A 27,193-nucleotide genomic window follows, 5' to 3' on the forward strand; every position below is an offset into this window, starting at 1 on the left:
TAGGAGGGGAAGAAATGGTAACGTATGGGTATAAAATGTGGGTATGAACTGGAGAGAAGGAGCAAATTAACCAGCAGCCGACGTCAACCCTGCAACCCCAAACCTACTATTTCATGACGTCTTTAACTGCAAAGTGGACAAAACTTCCTCTCACGGTCCAGAACCACTTGACTAACCTGAAATGAGGTGAGTGCATAGATGGTTGCTCTCCATGTTGCCATGTGGCGAACTGGTCACATGTCCAGGTACCACACTTATAGAAAGTGTGTGTGTGTGTGTGTGTGTGTATAAACTGTTGTCCTTCTGATCCTTATAGACCCAACACGGCTTAGTTCTTTTTAAATGCGCTGCAGAAAATAAACCAAGAGGTTTTATTGTAAATATCTGATGGAGAAGAACCAATTAAAAAAAAGTGTATAACTGAAGACAGAACCGGCACCGATCCGGTTGTTTGATTGGAGGTCTGGTTTCCCTCAGTGTTTGATGGCTGATCATGTAAACAGGAAAGTGGTTTAAAAACTGTCAGAAGAAATGTGAGATAAATGAGTTGATGGAGTCGTGTCTGCAGGAGCAGACAGCAGAGCTCTGGGCTGAGAGGATGTAGAGATCATTTATAGCCAACAACCTAAATCTGGATGGAGTAATCAACCAGTAATGAATGGACAACTGGGACCTGTTCATGTCATCTATTCAGAAGACTTTCACCAGACTCTAAAACTGGTGATTCAAAAACACGCATCAAATTATTGATTTTAGCGCTTTCTTGTTTCCTTATTTTTCCCTTCAAAACTTTAGCTCCACCAACACGTTTGATTTAATAAATGTTTTTATTTAACGTCATTTAATAACATTTGCTTACAACAGGGATCAGCCATCTTTACAATCCAGGAAGCCATTCCTGTTTCTGCTCTTAAAAAACGTTTTCTGGAGCCACTCAAACAGGAAGACCCTGAAGTGTCTTGTTTTCTGAATAAATTCGAGAACAAACATTTGACTTGTTTTTAGATTTTAAAACAAAGAAAAACTTTGAACCTGAGCAAAACAAAGGGAGTTAATACTTTTTCCTGAATGGAGCATTTCATATTTGTATGAAAAACAGAAAGAAAACAAGAGTTTTTCACTTACTGAACAGAAAATGACTCATCGTGTCGTTCTGTTGTGGAGACCTCATGCAGATATTCTTAGAAACATTCATAAAAGCCCCTAAGGCTCCAGAACCACAGACTGCATAGATATTGTTCCTTAACCCACATGAAAGACTCAAAAATGTTCAGAAGGAAATGAGTCAAGATGCAGCTTCAAACTGAATCAGGTCAACTGAAGATTAGTTCAGCTGCTAATGTTTTAGAAACTTTCTGGATTCACTTTTCTTCCAGGTCATTAAACAGCTTCTTTGGCCTAAAATGCTCACTGGTTTACAAAGCTACATGTTCCCCGTGTATTTCTGCTCAGCCAACTTCATGCCAACACAGTCAGAAAATCCCTTTCAATCTAATGAACCTATGGAGGGTCAGAAAAGAGGACAGGTGTTCCTGAAATCGTCTTCTGTCAGCATCCATCAACATTTTGGATCAAAATGGACTCGCATGGAAGAAATCAGCTAAGATTACTGCAGCTGAGCAGTTGAGAGTGGTGCCAACAGTAAAGCATCCTCAGACATCCATCCGTGGAGCTGCTGTACATCCAAGGTGTGGGCTTTCTCCATCTCCTGCTGGACAGCAATGTGAGGAACATGGAGTGGGATCGAAACATCCTGAAGGAAAAACTTCCTTCAGCAACCCAGCAGTCTGGAACACCATGATAACAATGTGGTCCAGACATCAGAAGACTGAAATGTTGGACCTGTTGTAAGCAAACTCTCCAGAACTGAACCACGCTAAGAACCTGTGCTCAGTCATTCAAAAGCAGGTGGAGAAACAGAAGCCAACAAACTGGGATCGACTGGGAAACATGAGCGGGTCACCATCAGTCAAAATCCGGTCCACAAACTGTAATCCAGCAGGTCAGAGAGAACCACAGAAGCTAGGAAGGAGGAAAATTCACTCTGAATGCCGATTTTATTTTTTTGCTATTTATTCCTTACAAGGTTTCAGGTTTTTCAATAATGGGATGTAAGTGCAACCATGGCAACGGTAGCAGGTTAGGGTGTAGACCAGGTGAAGCATGTCTTGGTTTTCGTGGCAACGCCTGGAGTAAATACCTGGATCATCTCAGTCCAGATTAGAATTACAAGCAGACGCGGACTTCATGTTTTAACCTTTCACACGACTGCTGACAAAGCCGAGCCAAAGGTCAGCCACATCAGAACAAACAAACCCAACGTCAAGACTACCAAGCATCAGATTGGACGAGAGGGTCCAAAATCAACTCCTAGTGTCCACCCTGCAGTCATGAACAGATCGATATGTATCACCTGATCTTCTCTGGTAAACAACTGCTTCTATGCACAGAGCACGATGTTCCTGTCTGCAGGAGCACCGGCCCAGTCTCAGCAGGAATATCCTTTGCTCGACCCTCATGTTGCGTCAGACATGAAACATGCTAACAGAGGGAGTATTTCCTGTCAGAGCATCAGGTGACTGACAGGAGAACAGGCAGCTTGGATCAAACCGACTCCTTAGATTTTAAACACCATCATTAAGGGAACTGAACTGGGTTCTGATCACTGACCCATCTACCCTACATGTCCCAACACTTCCCATTATTTCTGCGGCTGATGCAGCTGGAAACCTGCTGGATATTAAACAAGCAGAACCTTCTTACCTTTCTTCACCTTCTTCTGCAGTTTGATTGTGTCAGAGGACTTCTTCTTGATGTCCGCTCTTGCCTTCTTATACTCTAAACAGGAACAGAAAGCCATGAATGAGAACAGGTCTCCTGTCTGTGGAGCTGCGTCTGATGGCCCGGCGGCGTACCTTTGGCGTGGTCTTTGTCCAACTGACTCGCCACCTTCTTCCACTCCTCCATTTTTAACTCGAGCGGCGTGATGAGACTTTCTGAGAGAGCTCTGGAAAAAAACGCAGAAACCTGAAATCACCTTCCAGCTTCACCAGGTTCAGGTTCGCATTAGAAAGAAGGAAAAACATCCGTGAAACTCCAAATGTTAAAAAATATCCCCAGCTACATTTGAATCAGTGCATCTCTGGCACCCTGAATAAAATGTGATATTTCTAAAAATAACATATCTTCATACAGAATAATCAGACAGTTTTGATTGTCTGCCTTAATAATTTACCAGTTTGTGTGTTAGAAAAGACATGGGAGCAAAATTATAACAGCTGTACGTTTCAAATTAGGGATGCGTTGATGTGGAAGTCTGGGCCGGTGTCGATATCTGGTAATAATATAGCTGTTCAATTCAATTCAGTTTTATTTATATAGCACCAATTCACAACACATGTTGTCTCAAGGCTCTTCATAACAGTCAGGTTCATACATTCCAATTAATCCTAACAATTGAACAGTGCAGTCGGAGTTAGCTTTTTATTCAAATTGGATCAAAAGTTTTTCTATCTAAGGAAACCGAGAAGATGGGTGATACTCAATATTTACTGATATTACCCAAACAATTAACACTTGGCCGACATGTTCTGCAGCGAGTTAATTAGCCAGATTCATTAGCTTCAGCTGGCTGTTTATTTTACTGACAGACACGCTGGCCATTTTTTTACGTTAAACCTTGTAATCTTAAAAGGAAAACAACGGACATGACTGTTTCCTACCAGAAACGAGCCATCGAGCTGAGTCTGAAAAGTCTTTTTGATTTAGTTAACACTCCTTCATTCATCATACACAGCTGACTGACAGCTCAAATCTACAAATGTCTGTCACTGACGATGCTTACCAATAAGCTAGAGTGCATCCCATCAGTCGTGCTGCAGCATGTTTCTATATGTGCATTTTTACATTTAAAACATGAAAGGCTTTATTCAAAGATAAGTAACAGAAGGTTTGAGTCATCAGCTGAACTTTTACCTTCTTCTGGCAACATTAAACATTGAAACTCAACAATAAAACATTACCTACCACACAGACAACTAAGACAACCAATCATCCAAAATGAGCAACAACAACTGTTTAAATATGATGAACAGGGCTGAGTGCCGTGTGTAGGTTAGACGTTCTGCATCGATCTGTCAGGTTGGATTTCTGTCTACCGGCACACAGCGGCAGGACTGTTAGGGAGCTTACACAGGAAACAAATGATGTCCACTTCAAAATAAAAGCAGCCCATAGAGATTTGTGCATCTAAATTTTATGCATGTCTGATTTACAATGTTTAAGACATCCAAAGAGCAGCTTTAGTTAGACCAACAGGTCAAAGGTCACTTGGGTAAAAGGCCAATGAAAATAAGATTTTCATTTGAAGAGATGAATCTACAGAAAGACGGCCCCCTGACAGGAAGACCACGTGAAGACGAACTGGAACGTCGTCGTGAAGGAACCCAGATGATTATTTGATGATATGAGAGAAAATCTGACCTGAGAAACGTCGTGTCTAAGGAAGTAAAAGGTTTGTTAAAATCATTCATCAGAGGAGCTGAGGCAGACAGGAGAGACGGAAACATGGATACAGAACATTACCAGACTGAAATCAGTGAGGTTTATTGAGCCAAAGCAAACTGGTGAGAAAAACACAAGAACCACACTGCCAGAATCTGGATCTGAACCTTGTAGAGCAAATCAACTGTGTGGCGAGCTCCTCAGAACATTCTGGATAAGACCCGATGCTGACACAGCGCTCCAGGGTTGCTTGAACCGCATGCAAATGGAGGCTCTGAACTGCTGGGTAAATGGAAAATACAGGTCCTTCTCAAAATATTAGCATATTGTGATAAAGTTCATTATTTTCCATAATGTCATGATGAAAATTTAACATTCATATATTTTAGATTCATTGCACACTAACTGAAATATTTCAGGTCTTTTATTGTCTTAATACGGATGATTTTGTCATACAGCTCATGAAAACCCAAAATTCCTATCTCACAAAATTAGCATATCATTAAAAGGGTCTCTAAACGAGCTATGAACCTAATCATCTGAATCAACGAGTTAACTCCAAACACCTGCAAAAGATTCCTGAGGCCTTTAAAACTCCCAGCCTGGTTCATCACTCAAAACCCCAATCATGGGTAAGACTGCCGACCTGACTGCTGTCCAGAAGGCCACTATTGACACCCTCAAGCAAGAGGGTAAGACACAGAAAGACATTTCTGAACGAATAGGCTGTTCCCAGAGTGCTGTATCAAGGCACCTCAGTGGGAAGTCTGTGGGAAGGAAAAAGTGTGGCAGAAAACGCTGCACAACGAGAAGAGGTGACCGGACCCTGAGGAAGATTGTGGAGAAGGGCCGATTCCAGACCTTGGGGGACCAAGGTCTGGATTCGGCCCTACCTGAAATATTTCAGTTAGTGTGCAATGAATCTAAAATATATGAATGTTAAATTTTCATCATGACATTATGGAAAATAATGAACTTTATCACAATATGCTAATATTTTGAGAAGGACCTGTAGAGCCGGCTGAAGAGAGCCTACACTGATGAAGGTGAAAGTATTAGGAATTTCAACCATCATCTTCTAAACAATCATGTTTGGAGCATCAAAGATTTTAATTCCTGCTGGTTCTCCATCTCAAACCTGAGAGGTTGATTTATAGCACATGTTAATATTTGTCCTCTTTGCCTTGTATGAATTATCCCACCATTTACACACCAGAGACCAGCAGAAGAGAGCTTGGCTGAGTGTGTGATTCATAATCTGTCGTCTCCGTAGTGACAGAAAAACGCTGCAGCAGAGAAATCTGCTCCAGCTGTCTCCTTCATGTGACCCTGCGTCAGCAGAGCGTAATTAGGTGTCTGGTTCCCACACTGTCAGATAAAATGTGTCATCACACCATCAGGCACACATCCACCCGTCTGTCCATCATAAATACGACATCAGATGTTACTCCGTCTGCTGTGTGTGTGTGTCTTACGTGGTGAACAGTTTGAGCTTGGACTCGATGCTGCGGTGTCTCATACACATCCTGGTTAGTGCTGAGCCGATCTCCTTGGTGGCTCCTGCAACAATCAGGAGAGGTTCACTTTAAAAAGGAGGACAGAGATCCGGCGAAGCAAGAAAGATTAAAGCACTGACAATATTAGGACCATAAACACATGAAGCTTGCTGCGGAGGCCTGGAACACCCAAACCTCTGCATTAGGACTGCAGTTGGAGCTGCTCCTGCATCATGTAGGAGACCTCCTGAGACAGATCTGATTAAGATCTTAGGATCTGAGAGGTAATCTGGTGGAACAATGCATGCAGGTTCATGTGTCTCATTGTGGTTATGAAATATGTATGAACACCACATCCTTTCAAAACTAGTTTGGGTTAGAGTTACAATATCAGGTTTCTCACACACACACCACCAGACCGGTGGCCAAGGCGTAAGGTTTGTGAGGAGGATGGTTCGTCTACAGGAGGAGGAGAACGTCTGGTCCACAGCCTCCAGCATGTTGTCCCACACCAACACTTCTCCGAGTGATTAACGGTTTACACCAACATCCAGCATTTTTACATCATTTCTCTGTGCAAACAGTTCAAATAATTAACCAAGCTTCAATGCTTTGCTTCTCAGCGTAGATCAGTAAACCTACACCTAATTCTGACATTAAAGTTTCATATTTGATCACCAGAAGTAAAATGTTTGTATGAATAAGCCAACGTTTTAATCTGATCAGTTCTTTGCTGAATTGTCTGTAAAATATAACAGAAGCAATGATTGAAATATAAATCAGAGGAAAATTATTTGGAACTAATTTTAAACTAAGTAAAGGAAGATTAGTTTTGAGAAATAATTTGTGTTTTGTACATTTATTTTAGAATTTGAGCATCTCAGAGGTTATTTCTACTCTTCTCAATAATAAATAAAATAAAAATAAATAAATGTCCTGCTTCATCTGCGTCACATCAATCAAACCCTTCAGCTGAGCAGCGTTTCCAGGTTTCTTCTGGTATTTGAGGATTTTTCTTTGAAGTTGGAAGGCCTCCTTGCCATGACCCTAATCTTTAGCTCTTTCCACAGATTATCAGATCTGAGTCTGGAATCTGGCTGGGCCGCTCCAGAACCTGAACATCAGCATCACTGAGCTAAGATGCGCTAAAACAAACTCATTAATTACACGTCATCTGAATATCTGCATCTAAGAGCTTTCCAGGAATCAAACAGGAGACTTCAACTCGTTCTCAGTGATCTCCAGCTTCCACACAGAAAACCAAGACTCTAACCAGCTGAGGAGGAGAGCGTTTGTTAATCCAGCAGGGCAGGCACTAACAGGAACAGACACACACCTGATTGGTGGGATTAACCTGGGATAACTTCTCATGATATCCCAGCAGACACTTTCCCCTTCCTGACCCTGAAATGTCAACAGAAACCTGATATACGTTCTATTTTATCTGCTTCTATAGATCGCATCACTTTCATTTCTTTCTATCCATCTTTACAGAGTTTTCCCCTGTCTCCTACAGTCTTCTTTCTTTTCTAGACAACTGGGCTGGTCTGTCCCATATCTCGTCCCGGTTCTCCCTCAGTTCTGCCCTAATTGCTCTGAAACACACCCTAATTAACCACCAAACACACACTCGCCTTTCCCTCCCTGTTTCACCTAAACATGAAGGAAACATTTAAGTGTTTGGCTGATTATTCATTATTTGCACAGGAAAGTCTGTGATGCAACGATTTCCTTTAACCTGCAAACATCATTTGTGCAGCAAAGTTTAAAAAGGCAGGATATTGGAAATGAATAGATTTCAGGCTAAGGAACATGCTCATTGATGCCAGAATGTACTGGTGCAGTCAGAACAGCTGCCTTCACCTGTAGCCTTTGCCCAGAACCTTTGAAACGGTTTTTGTTTCATTAAACGTTAAAAATGTGATGTTTAGAGACCAAACTCTGTCAACCCCGGGCCTGGTGGAAAGGGAAAAGTAAGGAGCTATTCCATCTGTTCAGAATTGTTCCTTTTCTTTCTTTTGACGTTAAGCCAGAGGAACAGAGAGCGAACTGTTCACCCTCCTCCTAACCCCAGAGTTTCCAGCTCAACCGTCCTCATCACCACTCATAAAGATCCCTTTCAGAGAGCGGCTCAGAGACTCTGTGTTGCTTCCAGTAAGTTCCCTGGACCTGAATTGGACCTAAACCCATCCTTTAACCTATGTAATCTAGGAGAGAAAAACAAACTTTAAGCTAATACTGAATCTCTATGGTTTACAGTACTGTGCAAAAGTCTTCCTCCACTTCAGCTTTCTGTATAGTTTTAGATGTTTTACAGGTTCAAACCTGACCAGTTGTCAGCAGATCTCAGATCTGCAGAATCAGCAGGGCTTTAAACATCCATCCATCTAGAAGCTGGTACCATTGGGTGAGAGGCGGGGGGACACCCTGAACAGGTCACCAGTCCATCACAGGGGAACACAGAGACACAGAGGTCAATCATGCATGCACACGCGCATACCTAAGGACAATTTAGAGTAATCAACCCAGATGTCTCGAACTCCAGTCCTCAGAGGCCGGCGTCCTGCAACTTTTTGATTCCGACTAAATTAAACGTACTACAGGTGTGAAGGATGCCCTAAAACATGGAAATGGATCTGCTTAGCGACAAGCTGCTACTAGAAACAGGTGGTTGTCTCTTCCATCAACTGGGTCTAAGAACCTTCCTCAGTGATGAACAGTTTGAACAAACAAAACAGCAGCAGCCATCATACAATAAATGAAGGGAAACACTTCAGACACAGAAACAGAAGTCAGTGTGGACGGTACTGTTAATGTTAAAAGGTTTTCTGCAGTCATGCATAACACCAGAATGGTCACCATGACAACGTTACCAGCTAAAAACAATTAAGTTTAACCTTTCCTGATCTTTATATTGACCAAGCTACAGATCAGCTGTCCTCCTGATGAGTCAACCAGCTAGGAGGTCAAAACATCTCCTCTCCAACATGCAGGGATGACCCAAGGAAACCTTGGTCCCAGTCAGGACTCGGTGGGCTGTCTCGTGATGGTACATGAAGATGTGCTGTGAAAACCCCATGATGCCGAAGACGTCAACAGCTCTGATGCTTCCAGAGAAAAAAAACAGTCATGTGAAAAGACCAGAGAGTAGTTACCAGGGAATTCGCTTTGAAAATCAGCTGACTGGGATAAAATAACCGTCAACTGGGATGTTTTCTTCATTGTTGCCCTCCAACATTAATGCAATAACTGGTTCTTAAACACACGTGGTTAGTTATTGAGAAATATTTAGATATTGACTAAAATATGCTTCTGAAACAGATGAAGGAAGGAGGAAATGTGGACAGTTAGCAGACCCAAACACTGGGCCAGGAGGAAGTGCTGCGATCAGCCAGAAGTAGAGGGACTAAATGACACATGACCGCCCTGATTGATCAGCTGTCAGTCTGTGAGCAACACGTCAATAACTCAACGCAACCAACCTGAAGACTTTTATATCATCAGCTTTATACTGCATGACTCACACAAACATGTTGGAGAAGGAACAACATAGTTTAGACCTTCCTCACCCAACCAGAAAAACGTTCACCGGTTCTCCTTTCTTTCCATTATTCCATGACAGGTTTGTGGCGTTTGGGGCGCATGACCGAGCTCACTAAAACAACCACTACCTACAACATCCAAGCATCCAGAAGGAATGGTAGGTTTGGAAGTAATTCGGCCCACATGGAGACCACTTATGGGTCTGGAAATGAGCTGGCATGCTTGGGATGGGCAGGTGGTGACATCACAAACACTGTGCATACTGGGTAATTTGTTGCTTTTCTAGGCTCCCCGCTGATCCAATCATTTACAGACCCATCTCTGCTCTGCATGTGGACCAAACCAAGCCTTAATTAGACCCTGCCCTCTGGGTTCCAGGCAGAGGGAACTTCTCAGCATTAGTCAGGAGTTTTAGTCGCTGTTAGTGTGATTTTAAAGAGAGACGACGCTGAATAAATGGGAATCAGCTGGGGTGGGCACAGACGGAACCGATTAGTGGACTTCATCTGTGGATCATTTCAGTAGAGGCTGAAAGCAAAGGGGTTACTAGGAAACACGACTTAAAGTGTCAGCCATCCCAACTTCTTAGCAAATGTTAAAACTTTTCTCTTTGTAAGATCTGCATGCAGAGAAGCTCCAGGCTGCAGGGGTGTGAGCACTTCATAGAGCAGACGCAGGCGATGTTCAGCTCTCCCTGACCCACAGCTTCAGCTTCAGACACTGCAGATATCGTGTCTTATTCATTGTTAAATGATTTTTAAAGATCTGAGAAGGCTGAAGCGGGCTACAGTATGGATGCTAGGTGAAGAGAATCGGTTTGGTTTCTTTGCCACAGCAGCAGAAGTGAGAATGGACAACATCCAGAAGCTGCAGACCTTCCAGGAAAAGCAAACCTGCTGAAGGCAACCTGAAGTTGGACAGGTTGTCTCTCGACTACGTTTTCTTCTCACAGTGTTAATGGAAAAGTTTCTGTGGATGTCTGACTGATTAACGCCGTGCTGACCAAACCGTCTATAACTCATCTGACTGTAAATACATTTAACATATTAATGTCTAAATGAGACAAACGTCCACCAAACAGACTCAGGAATAATGCATACGTTTGACAAATCATTTAAATTTGGAATAAAGGGCGACTATACAGGTACATCTCAGTAAATTAGACTTCGGTTTCTGATACTTTTCATTAAGCCTACATTTCAATATAATTTTTTTATTGGTCTGATGTAATATTTTCATCTGAAATGTTGTATTTTTATTGGCCAGAAGCAGAAAATCACCATAATTAACAGAAATAAAGGATTGAAATGATCAGTCTGGTTTATATAATGTGTTTTATTTAATGATGGAGTTACTGAAATAAATGAAGTTTTCTATAATATTCTCATTTACTGACATGCACCTGTATAAACAGTCATTCTCCACTAAAGTTGCACTTATGACTGAAATGAGGCCTGTATCATTATTATTATTATTATTAAGGCCAATTTCTCTCTATTTTCAGTTCAAAGTCACCATATTTTGAATATTTTGACTGTTTTTTATCTGTAAATCCATAAACAATACAGGTCCTTCTCAAAATATTAGCATATTGTGATAAAGTTCATTATTTTCCATAATGTCATGATGAAAATTTAACATTCATATATTTTAGATTCATTGCACACTAACTGAAATATTTCAGGTCTTTTATTGTCTTAATACGGATGATTTTGGCATACAGCTCATGAAAACCCAAAATTCCTATCTCACAAAATTAGCATATCATTAAAAGTGTCTCTAAACGAGCTATGAACCTAATCATCTGAATCAACGAGTTAACTCTAAACACCTGCAAAAGATTCCTGAGGCCTTTAAAACTCCCAGCCTGGTTCATCACTCAAAACCCCAATCATGGGTAAGACTGCTGACCTGACTGCTGTCCAGAAGGCCACTATTGACACCCTCAAGCAAGAGGGTAAGACACAGAAAGACATTTCTGAACGAATAGGCTGTTCCCAGAGTGCTGTATCAAGGCACCTCAGTGGGAAGTCTGTGGGAAGGAAAAAGTGTGGCAGAAAACGCTGCACAACGAGAAGAGGTGACCGGACCCTGAGGAAGATTGTGGAGAAGGGCCGATTCCAGACCTTGGGGGACCTGCGGAAGCTGTGGACTGAGTCTGGAGTAGAAACATCCAGAGCCACCGTGCACAGGCGTGTGCAGGAAATGGGCTACAGGTGCCGCATTCCCCAGGTCAAGCCACTTTTGAACCAGAAACAGCGGCAGAAGCGCCTGACCTGGGCTACAGAGAAGCAGCACTGGACTGTTGATCAGTGGTCCAAAGTACTTTTTTCGGATGAAAGCAAATTCTGCATGTCATTCGGAAATCAAGGTGCCAGAGTCTGGAGGAAGACTGGGGAGAAGGAAATGCCAAAATGCCAGAAGTCCAGTGTCAAGTACCCACAGTCAGTGATGGTCTGGGGTGTCGTGTCAGCTGCTGGTGTTGGTCCACTGTGTTTTATCAAGGGCAGGGTCAATGCAGCTAGCTATCAGGAGATTTGGAGCACTTCATGCTTCCATCTGCTGAAAAGCTTTATGGAGATGAAGATTTCATTTTTCAGCACGACCTGGCACCTGCTCACAGTGCCAAAACCACTGGTAAATGGTTTACTGACCATGGTATCACTGTGCTCAATTGGCCTGCCAACTCTCCAGACCTGAACCCCATAGAGAATCTGTGGGATATTGTGAAGAGAACGTTGAGAGACTCAAGACCCAACACTCTGGATGAGCTAAAGGCCGCTATCGAAGCATCCTGGGCCTCCATAAGACCTCAGCAGTGCCACAGGCTGATTGCCTCCATGCCACGCCGCATTGAAGCAGTCATTTCTGCCAAAGGATTCCCGACCAAGTATTGAGTGCATAACTGTACATGATTATTTGAAGGTTGACGTTTTTTGTATTAAAAACACTTTTCTTTTATTGGTCGGATGAAATATGCTAATTTTGTGAGATAGGAATTTTGGGTTTTCATGAGCTGTTTGCCAAAATCATCCGTATTAAGACAATAAAAGACCTGAAATATTTCAGTTAGTGTGCAATGAATCTAAAATATATGAATGTTAAATTTTCATCATGACATTATGGAAAATAATTAACTTTATCATAATATGCTAATATTTTGAGAAGGACCTGTAGTAGCTTTATGGGACAAGGAATCGGACCCCTTGTTTTAGAAGCAATGCTACTGACTCAACATGAGGATGCTGTCAGCATCCATCACCCATGCAGGGGGACGGATGTCCTTTACAGCCGACTGACACTGGAACATGTTCAAATATGTCTCAACTTCAGGTTCGTGGTGAAAAAAGGAGTGCCTTCATTTCCCACATGACAGAAAAATGAGGACACAGACGTTACTGTGGAAACCAACCACAGAGCCAAGGCACAGACCCGCCAGACTGGTTCCGACACATGCAAACAGAGCATCTGTGGGCGTAAGCTTGGCCTGAGAGAGTAGAGATAAGCAAGTGTTTCTGTTTTAGTGTCGGGACTCATCACATCTGAAAGCATGAAGGTAAATCAGAAGCAGAAAGGAGGGAACCGATGGCCGGCCAGGTGGCTGTCAGCTGTTCTGCTTCTGCTGCGTAACTCGCTCAACAGCTGACAAGCAGAAGAAGCTGAGGGAGAGACTGAAGTAGGAGACAGCTGTCAAAACACAAACACACACGGGTAACAGGAATGTGCCTGGAGAACCTGCAGTCTAGCTGGCTTTACAACAAGCCCAATTCTAACAGGTGTCAGCAGTCCACAGTCCACTGAATCTACCTCAGGTATGGACCACGTGGGGAGGTCAGGACCCGTATTCACAAAGATCCTCAGAGTCTTTCAGAGAGCTCCTAACTTAGCCTAAAACGTTCTGCCAAGGACTCCTAGCTTCGGAGTGATTTAGTTCGTTGCTGACAGCGACTCTGAGCGAGGGGACGACAGAACTTCCTCTTTTAGCGAGGTGTGGTTGACCACGTTGCTAGGTGTGTGTGTGGTTGACCACGTTGCTAGGTGTGTGTGTGTGTGGTTGACCACGTTGTTAGGTGTGTGTGTGTGTGGTTAACCACGTTGCTAGGTGTGTGTGTGTGGTTGACCACGTTGTTAAGTGTGAGTGGTTGACCACGTTGCTAGCGGTGTGTGGTTGACCACGTTGCTAGCGGTGTGTGGTTGACCACGTTGCTAGCGGTGTGTGGTTGACCACGTTGCTAGGTGTGTGTGTGTGGTTGACCACGTTGCTAGGTGTGGTTGGCCACATTGCTAGGTGTCTTTGACCACGTTGCTAGGTGTGGTTGACCACGTTGCTAGGTGTGGTTGACCACGTTGCTAGGTGTGGTTGACCACGTTGCTAGGTGTGGTTGACCACGTTGCTAGGTGTGGTTGACCACGTTGCTAGGTGTGTGTGGTTGACCACGTTGTTAGGTGTGTGTGGTTGACCACGTTGCTAGGTGTGTGTGTGTGGTTGACCACGTTGCTAGGTGTGTGTGTGTGGTTGACCACATTTCTAGGTGTGTGTGTGTGGTTGACCACGTTTCTAGGTGTGTGTGTGTGGTTGACCACGTTGCTAGCGGTGTGTGTGTTTGACCACGTTGTTAGGTGTGTGTGGTTGACCACGTTGCTAGTGGTGTGTGTGGTTGACCACGTTGCTAGCGGTGTGTGTGTTTGACCACGTTGTTAGGTGTGTGTGTGTGTGTGGTAGACCACGTTGCTAGGTGTGTGTGTGTGGTAGACCACGTTGCTAGGTGTGTGTGTGTGTGGTAGACCACGTTGCTAGGTGTGTGTGGTTGAACACGTTAGGTGTGTGTGGTTGACCACGTTGTTAGGTGTGTGTGGTTGACCACGTTGCTACGTGTGTGTGTGGTTGAGCACGTTGCTAGGTGTGTGTGTGTGGTTGACCACGTTGTTAGGTGTATGTGTGTGTGGTTGACCACGTTGATAGGTGTGTGTGTGTGTGGTTAACCACGTTGCTAGGTGTGTGTGTGTGGTTGACCACGTTGCTAGGTGTGTGTGTGTGGTTGACCACGTTGTTAAGTGTGAGTGGTTGACCACGTTGCTAGCGGTGTGTGGTTGACCACGTTGCTAGGTGTGTGTATGTGGTTGACCACATTGCTAGGTGTCTTTGACCACGTTGCTAGGTGTCTTTGACCACGTTGCTAGGTGTGGTTGACCGCGTTGCTAGGTGTGGTTGACTGCGTTGCTAGGTGTGGTTGACCACGTTGCTAGGTGTGGTTGACCACGTTGCTAGGTGTGTGTGGTTGACCACGTTGTTAGGTGTGTGTGTGGTTGACCACGTTGCTAGGTGTGTGTGTGTGGTTGACCACGTTTCTAGGTGTGTGTGTGTGGTTGACCACGTTGCTAGCGGTGTGTGTGTTTGACCACGTTGTTAGGTGTGTGTGGTTGACCACGTTGCTAGCGGTGTGTGTGGTTGACCACGTTGTTAGGTGTGTGTGTGTGGTAGACCACGTTGCTAGGTGTGTGTGTGTGTGGTAGACCACGTTGCTAGGTGTGTGTGTGTGGTAAACCACGTTGCTAGGTGTGTGTGGTTGAACACGTTAGGTGTGTGTGGTTGACCACGTTGTTAGGTGTGTGTGGTTGACCACGTTGCTAGCGGTGTGTGGTTGACCACGTTGCTAGGTGTGGTTGACCAAATTGCTTGGTGTGGTTGACCATGTTGCTAGGTGTGGTTGACCATGTTGCTAGTTGTGGTTGACCACATTGCTAGACCACATTGCTAGGTATGGTTGACCACATTGCTAGACCACATTGCTAGGTGTGGTTGACCACACTGCTAGACCACATTGCTAGGTGTGGTTGACCACATTGCTAGGTGTGGTTGACCACATTGCTAGGTGTGGTTGACCACATTGCTAGGTGTGGTTGACCACATTGCTAGGTGTGGTTGACCACGTTGCTAGGTGTGATTGACCACGTTGCTAGGTGTGATGCTGTCTTCTGAGAGCTGTGATTGGTTGTTACAAAAAACCACCAAAACAAAAACCAAAAACAAATGCTCTCCCAGTAATCAATGAAGAGAAATGAACTGATGATAGATTTCAGACTGGATTCAGAAATGTTTAAATCATGATGATCAAAATTAAATTAAATGTCACACGGCATCAACATGTTTGAACGTTGCTTATTTACCGGCTCGTCATTATTTAGATTTGCTTATTATTATGTTTACTCTCCATGCTGGTTGTTTTCATACTGCATCTATTTCATATTCATTAACTTCATATTAATATTAAAATTCAGCAATTTACTGTGATCTCCTTGTTTATTGAGTAGAATAATTCTGTAATATATTGTTTGTAATTTTGTTCAATTTTTATTTAGGATTATTTAGTTTTGATTCTATCATTTATTGATCCTTCCAAATATTAGCTTACTAAAGGTTGACCTTTTACCTGTCCTGCTGCTGAAACTATTTAATTTCCCCCTAGGAGGATAATAAAGTTAATCTTATCTCTATGTTAATAATTGTATGATTGTTCTAGAAGTTTATGAGCTCATTTACTTGACAGTTTAGGGGGTGGATCCCTGCACCATGGAGCCAGTAGCGTTTTATTCATTCACTGTTGTTCGTTGGAGGAAAATATCTCTCCTTTCTCTCTGTCTTCTGTGCTTCAGACACTCTTAGGTTAACTTAAAGTCCTCCTCACTACCTCTTACCTTCCCCTCACGTTAGGAGCTTTCTGAAGGCCTCAGATGCTTCATGGATAATATTTATCTTACCGAGGGAAAATTCTAGGAAAAGTCTTAGAAATTTGAAGATCTTTCTTAGAGTGACGTCACTAGGAGCAACTTTTAGTCTCAGGATTCTTTGGGAATACGGGCCCAGATCTTTGTGTTTTCCATTTTTAACAGGTTTGATGAACCCACCCTGCTTAAATGCTTCCAGTTCTCAGCAAGTCGCAATAATTTATAAAGTGAAGAACCCATCGAGCAGAAAGTGGAACCGCCTGATTAAAAGCTGATAGAATGACCAATGAGATAAGAAAACATTTTCATATAGGAATGTTGTTCTTCCAACATCTCAGGCTCAGATCTTTACGTTTCTCCTTTTCTGTCACACATTGACTAAATAACTAAATAGATACGACCTTCTCTAATAAAAACTCTAGGGAATAAATCTGAACGTATCAGTGAGTTGGACTTTGAATATAACTACTCCAGAGAGAAAGGCACACTAACTGCTGCAAATGTTAACAATATTCAGCAATAATACAGTTACCTTGTGTTCACATGAATACTAACAACCTAGGTCCTTATATTTAATTATATTCTCAGTTATAACCATTTAATCTACAATAACTCGAACGAACTCCCAGATAACCAATAATAGAACATTTAGGTTGAGGACATGAATCAGAGCTCAGCCTCATGTAATAAAATGTATAATAATGCCTCCATCAACAACTCTAAAGTTTAAATCCAGTTATTTTCACCAAATTAATGAAGTTTATGCATAAAACTTTAAATTTTTAGAGCTGTAAGCAGAACAAAGTCAAAGAGGGTCTAAATTTATTCATCTTCCACACAAAACAATGTCTGTTTAGAGCAGGGCAGGAAGTCTTCTCCTGCACGGGTGCAGATGTTCTCAATCATTGAAAAGAAAATGAATTTCATTCCAAACAACAGAATCAGAACCAATAACTGTTCGTTCATGAAGTGTCTTGCTGAGCTGCAGAATGAGCTCTGAAGCTTCCTGCAGCTGATTTCTCACCAACAACCAGTTCTATGATGGTCTTTCTCACCTCTGGTCCCAGTCGCCATGTCTGCAACTTTCTGGAAAGCATCCAAGAAGGCTCCAGTGAGCACGATGGTGGTTCTAAAGAAAACACATGAAACAGATATAACGGTTAGCTTTTATTGTGACTGTTAAAGACCAGTCCGTGTAATCCAGACGCTGCCACAGAACAGATTAAATGTGCTGGAGGAGAGAGACCTGGTCACACCATTAGCATTTCCATGAATGAAACAACTCATGTGTCCTCATGCATTCAGTAACAGTAGTGTGCAAAGGTCACAGGTCATTCCTCTTTTTATATTTTTGCTTTACTGTAAACTGTTAAAGTGACATAAATCAACATTTCTCAAGACTTCCTACAGACTAAAAACAGAAGCTTTGCTCCAATGACTTGATTCCCAAAGAGAAACCCTGTCCTCCACCAGATGATCAGCAGACAGTTGGATGCATCCCTGTTTCCATTTAGACATTCAGAGATTATTTATACGTTGGATCTGGTCCATTTTCCTTGTTTTTTAAAAGCACACGCTGACCAATATTCATTAATAACCTGCTAAAAGTACACTTATATACATCACTTAAATATCACCTGCCTCTTTAAGGGTTAGTTGTGACTTTTTGCAGTGAGGTTGTGTGACATTTTATCTGCTTTAATTTCCTAACCTGTAGAAGGCAGACAGAAACGCTAACAGCTGGTTAGCTAGTTTTTAGCTGAGTTGTTATTTAAATTGAACTAAAACTGTAAATATTCATGTCAGGAATACAACGCTAGACAGTTATATTAAAAAATGACTTTTCAGCAGCTGCCTCCTGTTGTCTACAGAAGAACAAAACACTAGCCTGGATCTGTACTTTGGACCTGCTACTCATTCATTACTGAAGCAGAACCGTACCAGATGTACCAAGAATCAATAGCTAACAATCCGCAGGCAACCAGGACTCCAGAACCGCTATTTTAAGGCAGGTTTTACATCTTTGCCATCTTGGAAGGCTGGAAAAAATAAATGAGCTCTTTACATCAAAACTTTAAGAAGTTTGTTAGAAATGACTGTCACAGGAAGCTGCAGTGAAATGCTTCAAAGAAATCTGTCCCTCCAGACAGCTGACGCTTAAAATCCCCTGAATGTGCTCTCGGGTGGGAAATCTGCGAGGTAAGCAGAACCAGCTCAGACCGGTACTGTTTCGCAAGGTTTGGGTTCTTGCAGTCAGTGCAACCCAACAGCAACCTACAACAGTAGGTAGCTCCTAAACAAAGCCTTGGACTGGTTAAACTGAGGTCTTTTCTTCTGGAAGCAGAGCTGGTAGAGCCACATGAGAAGCCATTTACCTTCAAAGGTTTATGCCAGGAGTGCAACTGGAAACCTGAGGCCCACACATCTTCATCAATGGACCTTTTGTCTGTGTGTGTTTCTCTCCCAGTCGACACACACACACACGACTGACGGCACCGTCACCTGATCTTATGTTTTCAGGGCTAATAGGTGTGCATCTCTGACCTCAGTGGAAATATAATAAATACATACAAAAATTCTCTGTGTTTCCTTTGTGCTTCATGTTGGACGCTCCAATTCCAAAATCTAAGACTACTTTGTCATTTAAACATTCCCAAAACTCTAAAGACCCTGTTAGCCTTTAACATCCATCAACAGGCTGTGCATGTTGATGGGAGATATGGACTAAAGTTTATCACGATATTGCGTATTTATTGTGATAATGATAAAAAGCATCTTCAGCTTCTTTGCGGTCGTTTTCAGCCAAGTGACCTGCAGCTCCAGAAACACAAACACTGTTCTGAAAAGGCAGCCATTTAAAAACAGGTTACATCAGGACACCACTTACATAAAAACGTGTGATTTTTATCTGTAACGGAATATAATCATATTTTCAAATTAATTCATATTTCTTGATGCTCTCATAGAACTAACGGTGAAGGGAACACAACCCGACCTCTCAGGCTTTAATAGTGGAATTTATTGTTGTCATAATTAATTCTAATCATGATCAGATCATTTTAATGATAACGATGAACGATGAGATGAATGCTGATCCTTAACTATGCAGTTTTTCTTCAAAGGTTCGCTCCATCTGTGAAGGAGGAAGTCCATCATGCACTGAAAAGTCCAGCTTTGGTCTCCTGGAAGGAAATATTAAACCTACTGTTAAATTCAATATGGGCTGAACGTTTCCTTCTGGGTCTCAGCCCAATAAAAATCCTTTCAGGATTGTTTTCAGACCATAATGACATAATGCTGAGGAGATCTTCTCCACCAGGTGTGCTGGTGCTTCGTTGTGCTGCACGTTACTGGTCCGCAATGCTCAAAGCAATAAAAATCTCAGCTCCGAACTGTGGTGGTGAAGAGGAGAAGCTCATGAGATACAGAGTCTGGCTGTAAGAACAAGATCTGATTCAAGCAGCTGAAATGAGCCTCCTGAAAAGGTTTTATTAACTGGACATTTGATAATATGGAGCAGAATCCAGCACCGGCTACATCAATTCCCAGTAGAAACCATGGGACAGTATCCACCACCTTGGACCTCATTGACATCAGGAACACCACAACAGACTAAACGTAGTACAAGAAACAATAAATACTGCTGACTAAATAGCTTGTGTTGTTCCCACTGCACGGCCACTATGCTTCAGTTAAACACCCACCAGTCCTGAGCTGCACCACAATCACATGACCAAACAAAAACCATGCCGATGTGTTAAAACATGACCAATATCGGCCCAGTTTTACTCATGGGAACCATGCCGATGTGTTAAAACCTGACCAATATCGGCCCAGTTTTACCCATTTGAACCATGCCGATGTGTTAAAACCTGACCAATATCGGCCCAGTTTTACCCATGGGAACCATGCCGATGTGTTAAAACCTGACCAATATCGGCCCAGTTTTACCCATGGGAACCATGCCGATGTGTTAAAACATGACCAATATCGGCCCAGTTTTACCCGTGGGAACCATGCCGATGTGTTAAAACCTGACCAAGATCGGCCCAGTTTTACCCGTGGGAACCATGCCGATGTGTTAAAACATGACCAAATCTGCCCAGTTTTACCCATGGGAACCATGCCGATGTGTTAAAACATGACCAATATCGGCCCAGTTTTACCCGTGGGAACCATGCCGATGTGTTAAAACATGACCAATATCGGCCCAGTTTTACCCATGGGAACCATGCCGATGTGTTAAAACATGACCAAATCTGCCCAGTTTTACCCTTGGGAACCATGCCGATGTGTTAAAACATGACCAAGATCGGCCCAGTTTTACCCATGGGAACCATGCCGATGTGTTAAAACATGACCAATATCGGCCCAGTTTTACCCATGGGAACCATGCCGATGTGTTAAAACATGACCAAATCTGCCCAGTTTTACCCTTGGGAACCATGCCGATGTGTTAAAACCTGACCAATATCGGCCCAGTTTTACCCATGGGAACCATGCCGATGTGTTAAAACATGACCAATATTGGCCCAGTTTTACCCGTGGGAACCATGCCGATGTGTTAAAACATGACCAATATCGGCCCAGTTTTACCCGTGGGAACCATGCCGATGTGTTAAAACATGACCAAGATCGGCCCAGTTTTACCCTTGGGAACCATGCCGATGTGTTAAAACATGACCAAGATCGGCCCAGTTTTACCCTTGGGAACCATGCCGATGTGTTAAAACATGACCAATATCAGCCCAGTTTTACCCATGGGAACCATGCCGATGTGTTAAAACATGACCAAGATCGGCCCAGTTTTACCCATGGGAACCATGCCGATGTGTTAAAACATGACCAAGATCGGCCCAGTTTTACCCGTGGGAACCATGCCGATGTGTTAAAACATGACCAATATCGGCCCAGTTTTAGCCGTGGGAACCATGCCGATGTGTTAAAACATGACCAAATCTGCCCAGTTTTACCCGTGGGAACCATGCCGATGTGTTAAAACATGACCAAGATCGGCCCAGTTTTACCCTTGGGAACCATGCCGATGTGTTAAAACATGACCAAGATCGGCCCAGTTTTACCCTTGGGAACCATGCCGATGTGTTAAAACATGACCAATATCGGCCCAGTTTTACCCATGGGAACCATGCCGATGTGTTAAAACATGACCAAGATCGGCCCAGTTTTACCCGTGGGAACCATGCCGATGTGTTAAAACATGACCAATATCGGCCCAGTTTTAGCCGTGGGAACCATGCCGATGTGTTAAAACATGACCAAATCTGCCCAGTTTTACCCATGGGAACCATGCCGATGTGTTAAAACCTGACCAATATCGGCCCAATTTTACCCATGGGAACCATGCCGATGTGTTAAAACCTGACCAATATCGGCCCAGTTTTACCCGTGGGAACCATGCCGATGTGTTAAAACATGACCAAGATCGGCCCAGTTTTACCCTTGGGAACCATGCCGATGTGTTAAAACATGACCAATATCGGCCCAGTTTTACCCATGGGAACCATGCCGATGTGTTAAAACATGACCAAGATCGGCTCAGTTTTACCCGTGGGAACCATGCCGATGTGTTAAAACATGACCAAGATCGGCCCAGTTTTACCCATGGGAACCATGCCGATGTGTTAAAACCTGACCAAGATCAGCCCAGTTTTACCCGTGGGAACCATGCCGATGTGTTAAAACATGACCAAGATCGGCCCAGTTTTACCCGTGGGAACCATGCCGATGTGTTAAAACATGACCAAATCTGCCCAGTTTTACCCATGGGAACCATGCCGATGTGTTAAAACATGACCAATATCGGCTCAGTTTTACCCATGGGAACCATACCGATTTGTTAAAACATGACCAAGATCGGCCCAGTTTTACCCGTGGGAACCATGCCGATGTGTTAAAACATGACCAATATCGACCCAGTTTTACCCGTGGGAACCATGCCGATGTGTTAAAACATGACCAATATCGGCTCAGTTTTACCCATGGGATCCATGCCGATGTGCTAAAACCTGACCAATATCGGCTCAGTTTTACCCATGGGATCCATGCCGATGTGTTAAAACATGACCAATATCGGCTCAGTTTTACCCATGGGAACCATGCCGATGTGTTAAAACATGACCAATGTCGGCCCAGTTTTACCCATGGGATCCATGCCGATGTGTTAAAACATGACCAATATCGGCTCAGTTTTACCCATGGGAACCATGCCGATGTGTTAAAACCTGACCAATGTCGGCCCAGTTTTACCCATGGGATCCATGCCGATGTGTTAAAACATGACCAATATCGGCTCAGTTTTACCCATGGGAACCATGCCGATGTGTTAAAACATGACCAATATCGACCCAGTTTTACCCTTGGGAACCATGCCGATGTGTTAAAACATGACCAATATCGACCCAGTTTTACCCATGGGAACCATGCCGATGTGTTAAAACATGAACAATATCGACCCAGTTTTACCCGTGGGAACCATGCCGATGTGTTAAAACATGACCAATATCGGCCCAGTTTTACCCGTGGGAACCATGCCGATGTGTTAAAACCTGACCAAGATCGGCCCAGTTTTACCCGTGGGAACCATGCCGATGTGTTAAAACATGACCAAGATCGGCCCAGTTTTACCCGTGGGAACCATGCCGATGTGTTAAAACATGACCAATATCGACCCAGTTTTACCCGTGGGAACCATGCCGATGTGTTAAAACATGACCAATATCGACCCAGTTTTACCCGTGGGAACCATGCCGATGTGTTAAAACATGACCAATATCGACCCAGTTTTACCCATGGGATCCATGCCGATGTGCTAAAACCTGACCAATATCGGCCCAGTTTTACCCATGGGAACCCTACCGATATGTTAAAACATGACTAAGATTGGTCGACACTGATGTTAATGCAGATAAATGGTGCCTCTCTAGTCATTACAAAAGAGGTAGGTCTGCAAACGCAGGAGATCAACCTGAACTTGTGATGGTGTTTTGCCTTTTAAACCTCTGGTTGAGACAAACTCAGAATATTGGAAACAAAATTATGAATAAAATAAAAAATTACATCAATCAACACCAAGATTAATATACATCTCCATGATATCCACCAACTGCCTTGGCACTAATAACTGATGTAAATCTCCCAGATCAAGTCCAAACCCGTCTTCAGTGTAGATCAGACGTCAAACTACAGCAGCCCACAGAGGTCAGCCTTACACTAAGCTTCAGAAACATAAAACACAGCTTTCAACTCTTTAAAAGATACCCTGGTAATGGGATCCTGTTTAACAGGAAAACTCGATCCCCCAGGCTGCTGCTGTCAGCCTGGAGACTCTCCACGCTGATTTCATGTCATACCTGATGAGGTGAACAAAGTATCTGCTGAAAATATTAGCAGCAGATAATCATAACATCACAGTGTGAGATGTTTGACTCTGTCGCTGTGTGTTACTGGCTGACTGGCTGCAGGAGGCAGAGTGATGCTGGCCAACTGGGAAACTATTCACACACAGAACCAGCTCCTGGGTCACTACTGCTGGTTTGTCTGGGAGAGAACCTCCTGACAACATGAGGAAAGTTCATGTCATCAAGTGATCGAGATCAACCAGTAGATTTACACCAAAGGTCTACAGCAGCATGAAAAAAGAGCAGCTGGTCCCGTTAAGACTGCTTGATTAATCATCACGATTATTTAGGTTGTCTCTAAAATAGTAATTATTTATTGCCAGTAATCATGGAGTTTATTAACAATCCATTTCTTGCTCAATAAACAGTCTGGCATTCACCTGTAAATATCGGTCATATATGGGTCAGCAGGACAGACTCACCTGATCTATATTTTAGTGGCAGAGACACTAAAGCTCACAGAGTGCTGTGGGGACATTGTGTAGCGGTAAAAAAAAATGTTGGTTAATTACATTTAATATTGTGATGGTAACTTTTAGAAATAGTAAGTCATCCAGAAAGTCACCGTCTTCTTTTTCCTTGTGTGAAACCAGTGCTCAACTCGGGTAATGCTCAGATGTTTGCTCCTGCAGGGTTTTAAAGCAGCTTTCTGCTCCAACATGGGGATAGCAGAGTTTCAGAAAGCTGCTCCAATGTCTCCTAAAAACACACGCAGCTTCATCAATTCAGACCATCTGGGACCATCTGACCCAAAAGGTGCGTTCCATCTACCTGGGCCATTTTCTGTCTTCGTCACCACTAGAAAGGTCGTTTATGTAGATTATGTCGCCTGATGCTGAGCAGGTCCGTCTACAGGAGTGCTGCTGCGATCTCTCCGACCGCAACCGCAGAGTCCAGAATGCAATCAAAAACAATGAAATCAGACCAAAACAACAATAGTTTCAGATTATTTCATAGTGTTTATGGTTTAAAAGCCATTGACTGCGGCTCGAAACTGTTAAATATTTCCACTAGGGCTCATCAATGAGTTGGTCATGCTTTCTACAGTGGAAACACAGAGCCCAGGAAATTAGTCTGGTTCCTGTGAAGGTTTCTGTAGAAAAACGGTCCTGAGGTCATCTATAAATGTCCAGTTTGCCAGTTTACTGAAGGATCTCAGGGTAACGCTAGTCTCCTCTACATTCGGATATGACTAATGGTCCATGAAGCAAGTATGAATCTGACAGCCTGGCTGTTGTTTTCTTCTAGTTTTTTATTGGTATTACAAATTACAGTAACAACAAAGAAAACATGTAACAACACGGGCAAACAGGTGGCAGTTTACAGAATGTCCATCAGTAGAGCAAACAAAAGTCATTTACATCAAATCAGGTTTAAATTGGGGTAAACATCATGTTGTGGTTGTCTGTAGTTGTTTTGCTACAGGCTATGAGTCCTTCCCTGTTTACAGACCCTTTTGTGAAGAGTCCATTTTTATTTTTAAACCTTTTAAAAAGAGAATGGAACCTAAACAAAGGAAGCGCATCTCAGTGAAATATATGTTTTCCATCCGTCCAAGATTTAATTGCTGAAGCCTCACTGAAAACGTGATTCTTTCCATTACAAATATATCATAGATTATATCATACCACTCAGGTATATTTGGGATATCAGGTTTAAACCATTTCTTGTAATTGCTTTCCTTGCAGCTAGACTTTGAATTCCCACTAAATATTTTGTTCTCAAATCCACAGCAGGTAATTCAGAATCAGAATCAGCTTTATTGCCAAGTTTGTAAATACAAACAACGAATTTGACTCCGGTACACTTTGCTCTTTGGTTTTGTTTTTGTATTACAGAATATACATATTTACAATGTACAATATACACATATATAATAAAAAGGTGCATTTGCAACATCTGTATGCTGTTGTTTTGTACTCTATTAAATGTTCAACAGAGAAACAGCCTGGAGGAAAAAACTGTCTCTGTGGCGGCTGGTTTTAGTAAACAGTGCTCTGTAGCGCCACCTGAAGGTAAAGCTCTGAACAGTTTATGTGCAGGGTGTGTGGGGTCTGCAGAGATTTTAGCAGCTCTTTTCCTGACCCTAGACCTGTATAAGTCCTGGATGGAGGGAATGTGAGCCCTGATTATTCTCTCAGCAGTCCTGATTATTCGTTGCAGTCTGGACCTGTCCTGTTTTGTGGATGAGCCAAACCACACTGAGATGGATGAAGACAGGACAGATTGAATGATGGCAGTGGAGAAGATGACCAGGAGCTCCTGTGGAAGGTTGAGGATGTTGTTGAGGATGGTGAGGGGGTGTATGGGGGTGGTGTTCTCCGAATGTCCACCACCATTTCCACAGTCTTGAGTGGGTTCAGTTCAAGGTAGTTCTGACCGCACCAGTGTATCAGCCGATCCACCTGCTGTCTGTATGCAGACTCATCACCGTCCTGGATCAGTCCAATGACAGTGGTGTCATCTGCAAACTTAAGGAGTTTCACGGACGAGTCCGATGAGGTGCAGTCATTTGTGTACAGAGAGAAGAGGAGTGGGGATAGAACACACCCCTGGGGGACACCAGTATTTATTGATCTGGATCGGGAGAAGATGCTCCCCAGTCTCACCTGCTGCTGTCGGTCCGTCAGGAAGCTGTTGATCCACTGACAGGTGGAGGCTGAGACGTTGAGCTGGGTGAGCTTCTGGTGGAGGATGTCTGGTATGATGGTGTTGAAGGCCGAGCTAAAGTCTACAAACAGGATCCTGGCGTACGTCCCTGGTTGGTCGAGGTGTTGCAGGATGAAGTGTAGACCTAAGTTAACAGCATCATCTGCCGACCTGTTTGCTCGGTAAGCAAATTTCAGGGGGTCCAGCAGGGGGCCTGTGATGTCTTTCAGGTGCTTCAATACCAGCCGCTCAAAGGATTTCATGACCACAGACGTCAGGGCTACAGGCCTGTAGTCATTTAATCCTAGGATGGTGGGTTTCTTGGGAACCGGGATGATGGTGGATCGTTTGAGGCAGGAGGGGACCTCACATTTCTCCAGTGACTTGTTGAAGATCCTTGTGAAGATCAGAGCGAGTTGATGTGCACAGGCTTTCAGGCATGACGGGGAGACGTTATCAGGTCCTCCAGCTTTCTTTGTTTTCATGCGCTGAAAGAGCCTGTTTACATCTTCCTCGGAGATCTTTAGTGCAGGCAGAGGATCTGAAGGTAGGGGGTTGGTTGCTTTGTGGGAAGAACTTGTTCCTGAATGGGATGTGGAGGGGATGGCTTGAGGTGTGAATGGCTTCTTGTCATGTCTGCAGTAGAAGCCATTCAGACGGTTGGCCAGGAGACGACTCTGTTCAGGATGAGTGGAGGGGCTCTTGTAGGCAGTCAGGTTTCTCAGACCGGTCCATACAGCTGAAGTGTCACCAGTAGAAAGGCTGTTCTTCAGCTTCTCACTGTAGCTTCTCTTGGCTGCTTTGATCTCCTTTGTTAGTCTGTTCCTGGCCTGCCTGTACCGCGCCCAATCTCCACTG

General features: G+C 43.4%; 2 protein-coding genes across 6 annotated transcripts in view; both read right to left on the minus strand.

Moving 5' to 3' along the window:
• Positions 1-27,193, minus strand: part of LOC124856956 (nuclear factor 7, ovary-like) — a 605,901-nt gene that overhangs the window by 256,055 nt on the left and 322,653 nt on the right. The window lies entirely within an intron of this gene.
• mtss1 (MTSS I-BAR domain containing 1) overlaps positions 1-27,193 on the minus strand; it is a 64,714-nt gene that overhangs the window by 19,604 nt on the left and 17,917 nt on the right. For all 5 annotated transcript variants that reach the window (XM_047347951.1, XM_047347949.1, XM_047347953.1 and 2 more), the window contains exons 3-6: positions 17,324-17,397; positions 5,979-6,063; positions 2,916-3,007; positions 2,764-2,838 (exon numbers count right to left, since the gene is read on the minus strand). In XM_047347951.1, coding sequence (XP_047203907.1) covers positions 2,764-2,838; positions 2,916-3,007; positions 5,979-6,063; positions 17,324-17,397 — 326 coding nt within the window. The remainder of the gene's footprint in view (positions 1-2,763; positions 2,839-2,915; positions 3,008-5,978; positions 6,064-17,323; positions 17,398-27,193) is intronic.

This window comes from Girardinichthys multiradiatus, chromosome 20, assembly GCF_021462225.1.
Source record: "Girardinichthys multiradiatus isolate DD_20200921_A chromosome 20, DD_fGirMul_XY1, whole genome shotgun sequence".
NCBI lineage: Eukaryota > Metazoa > Chordata > Actinopteri > Cyprinodontiformes > Goodeidae > Girardinichthys > Girardinichthys multiradiatus.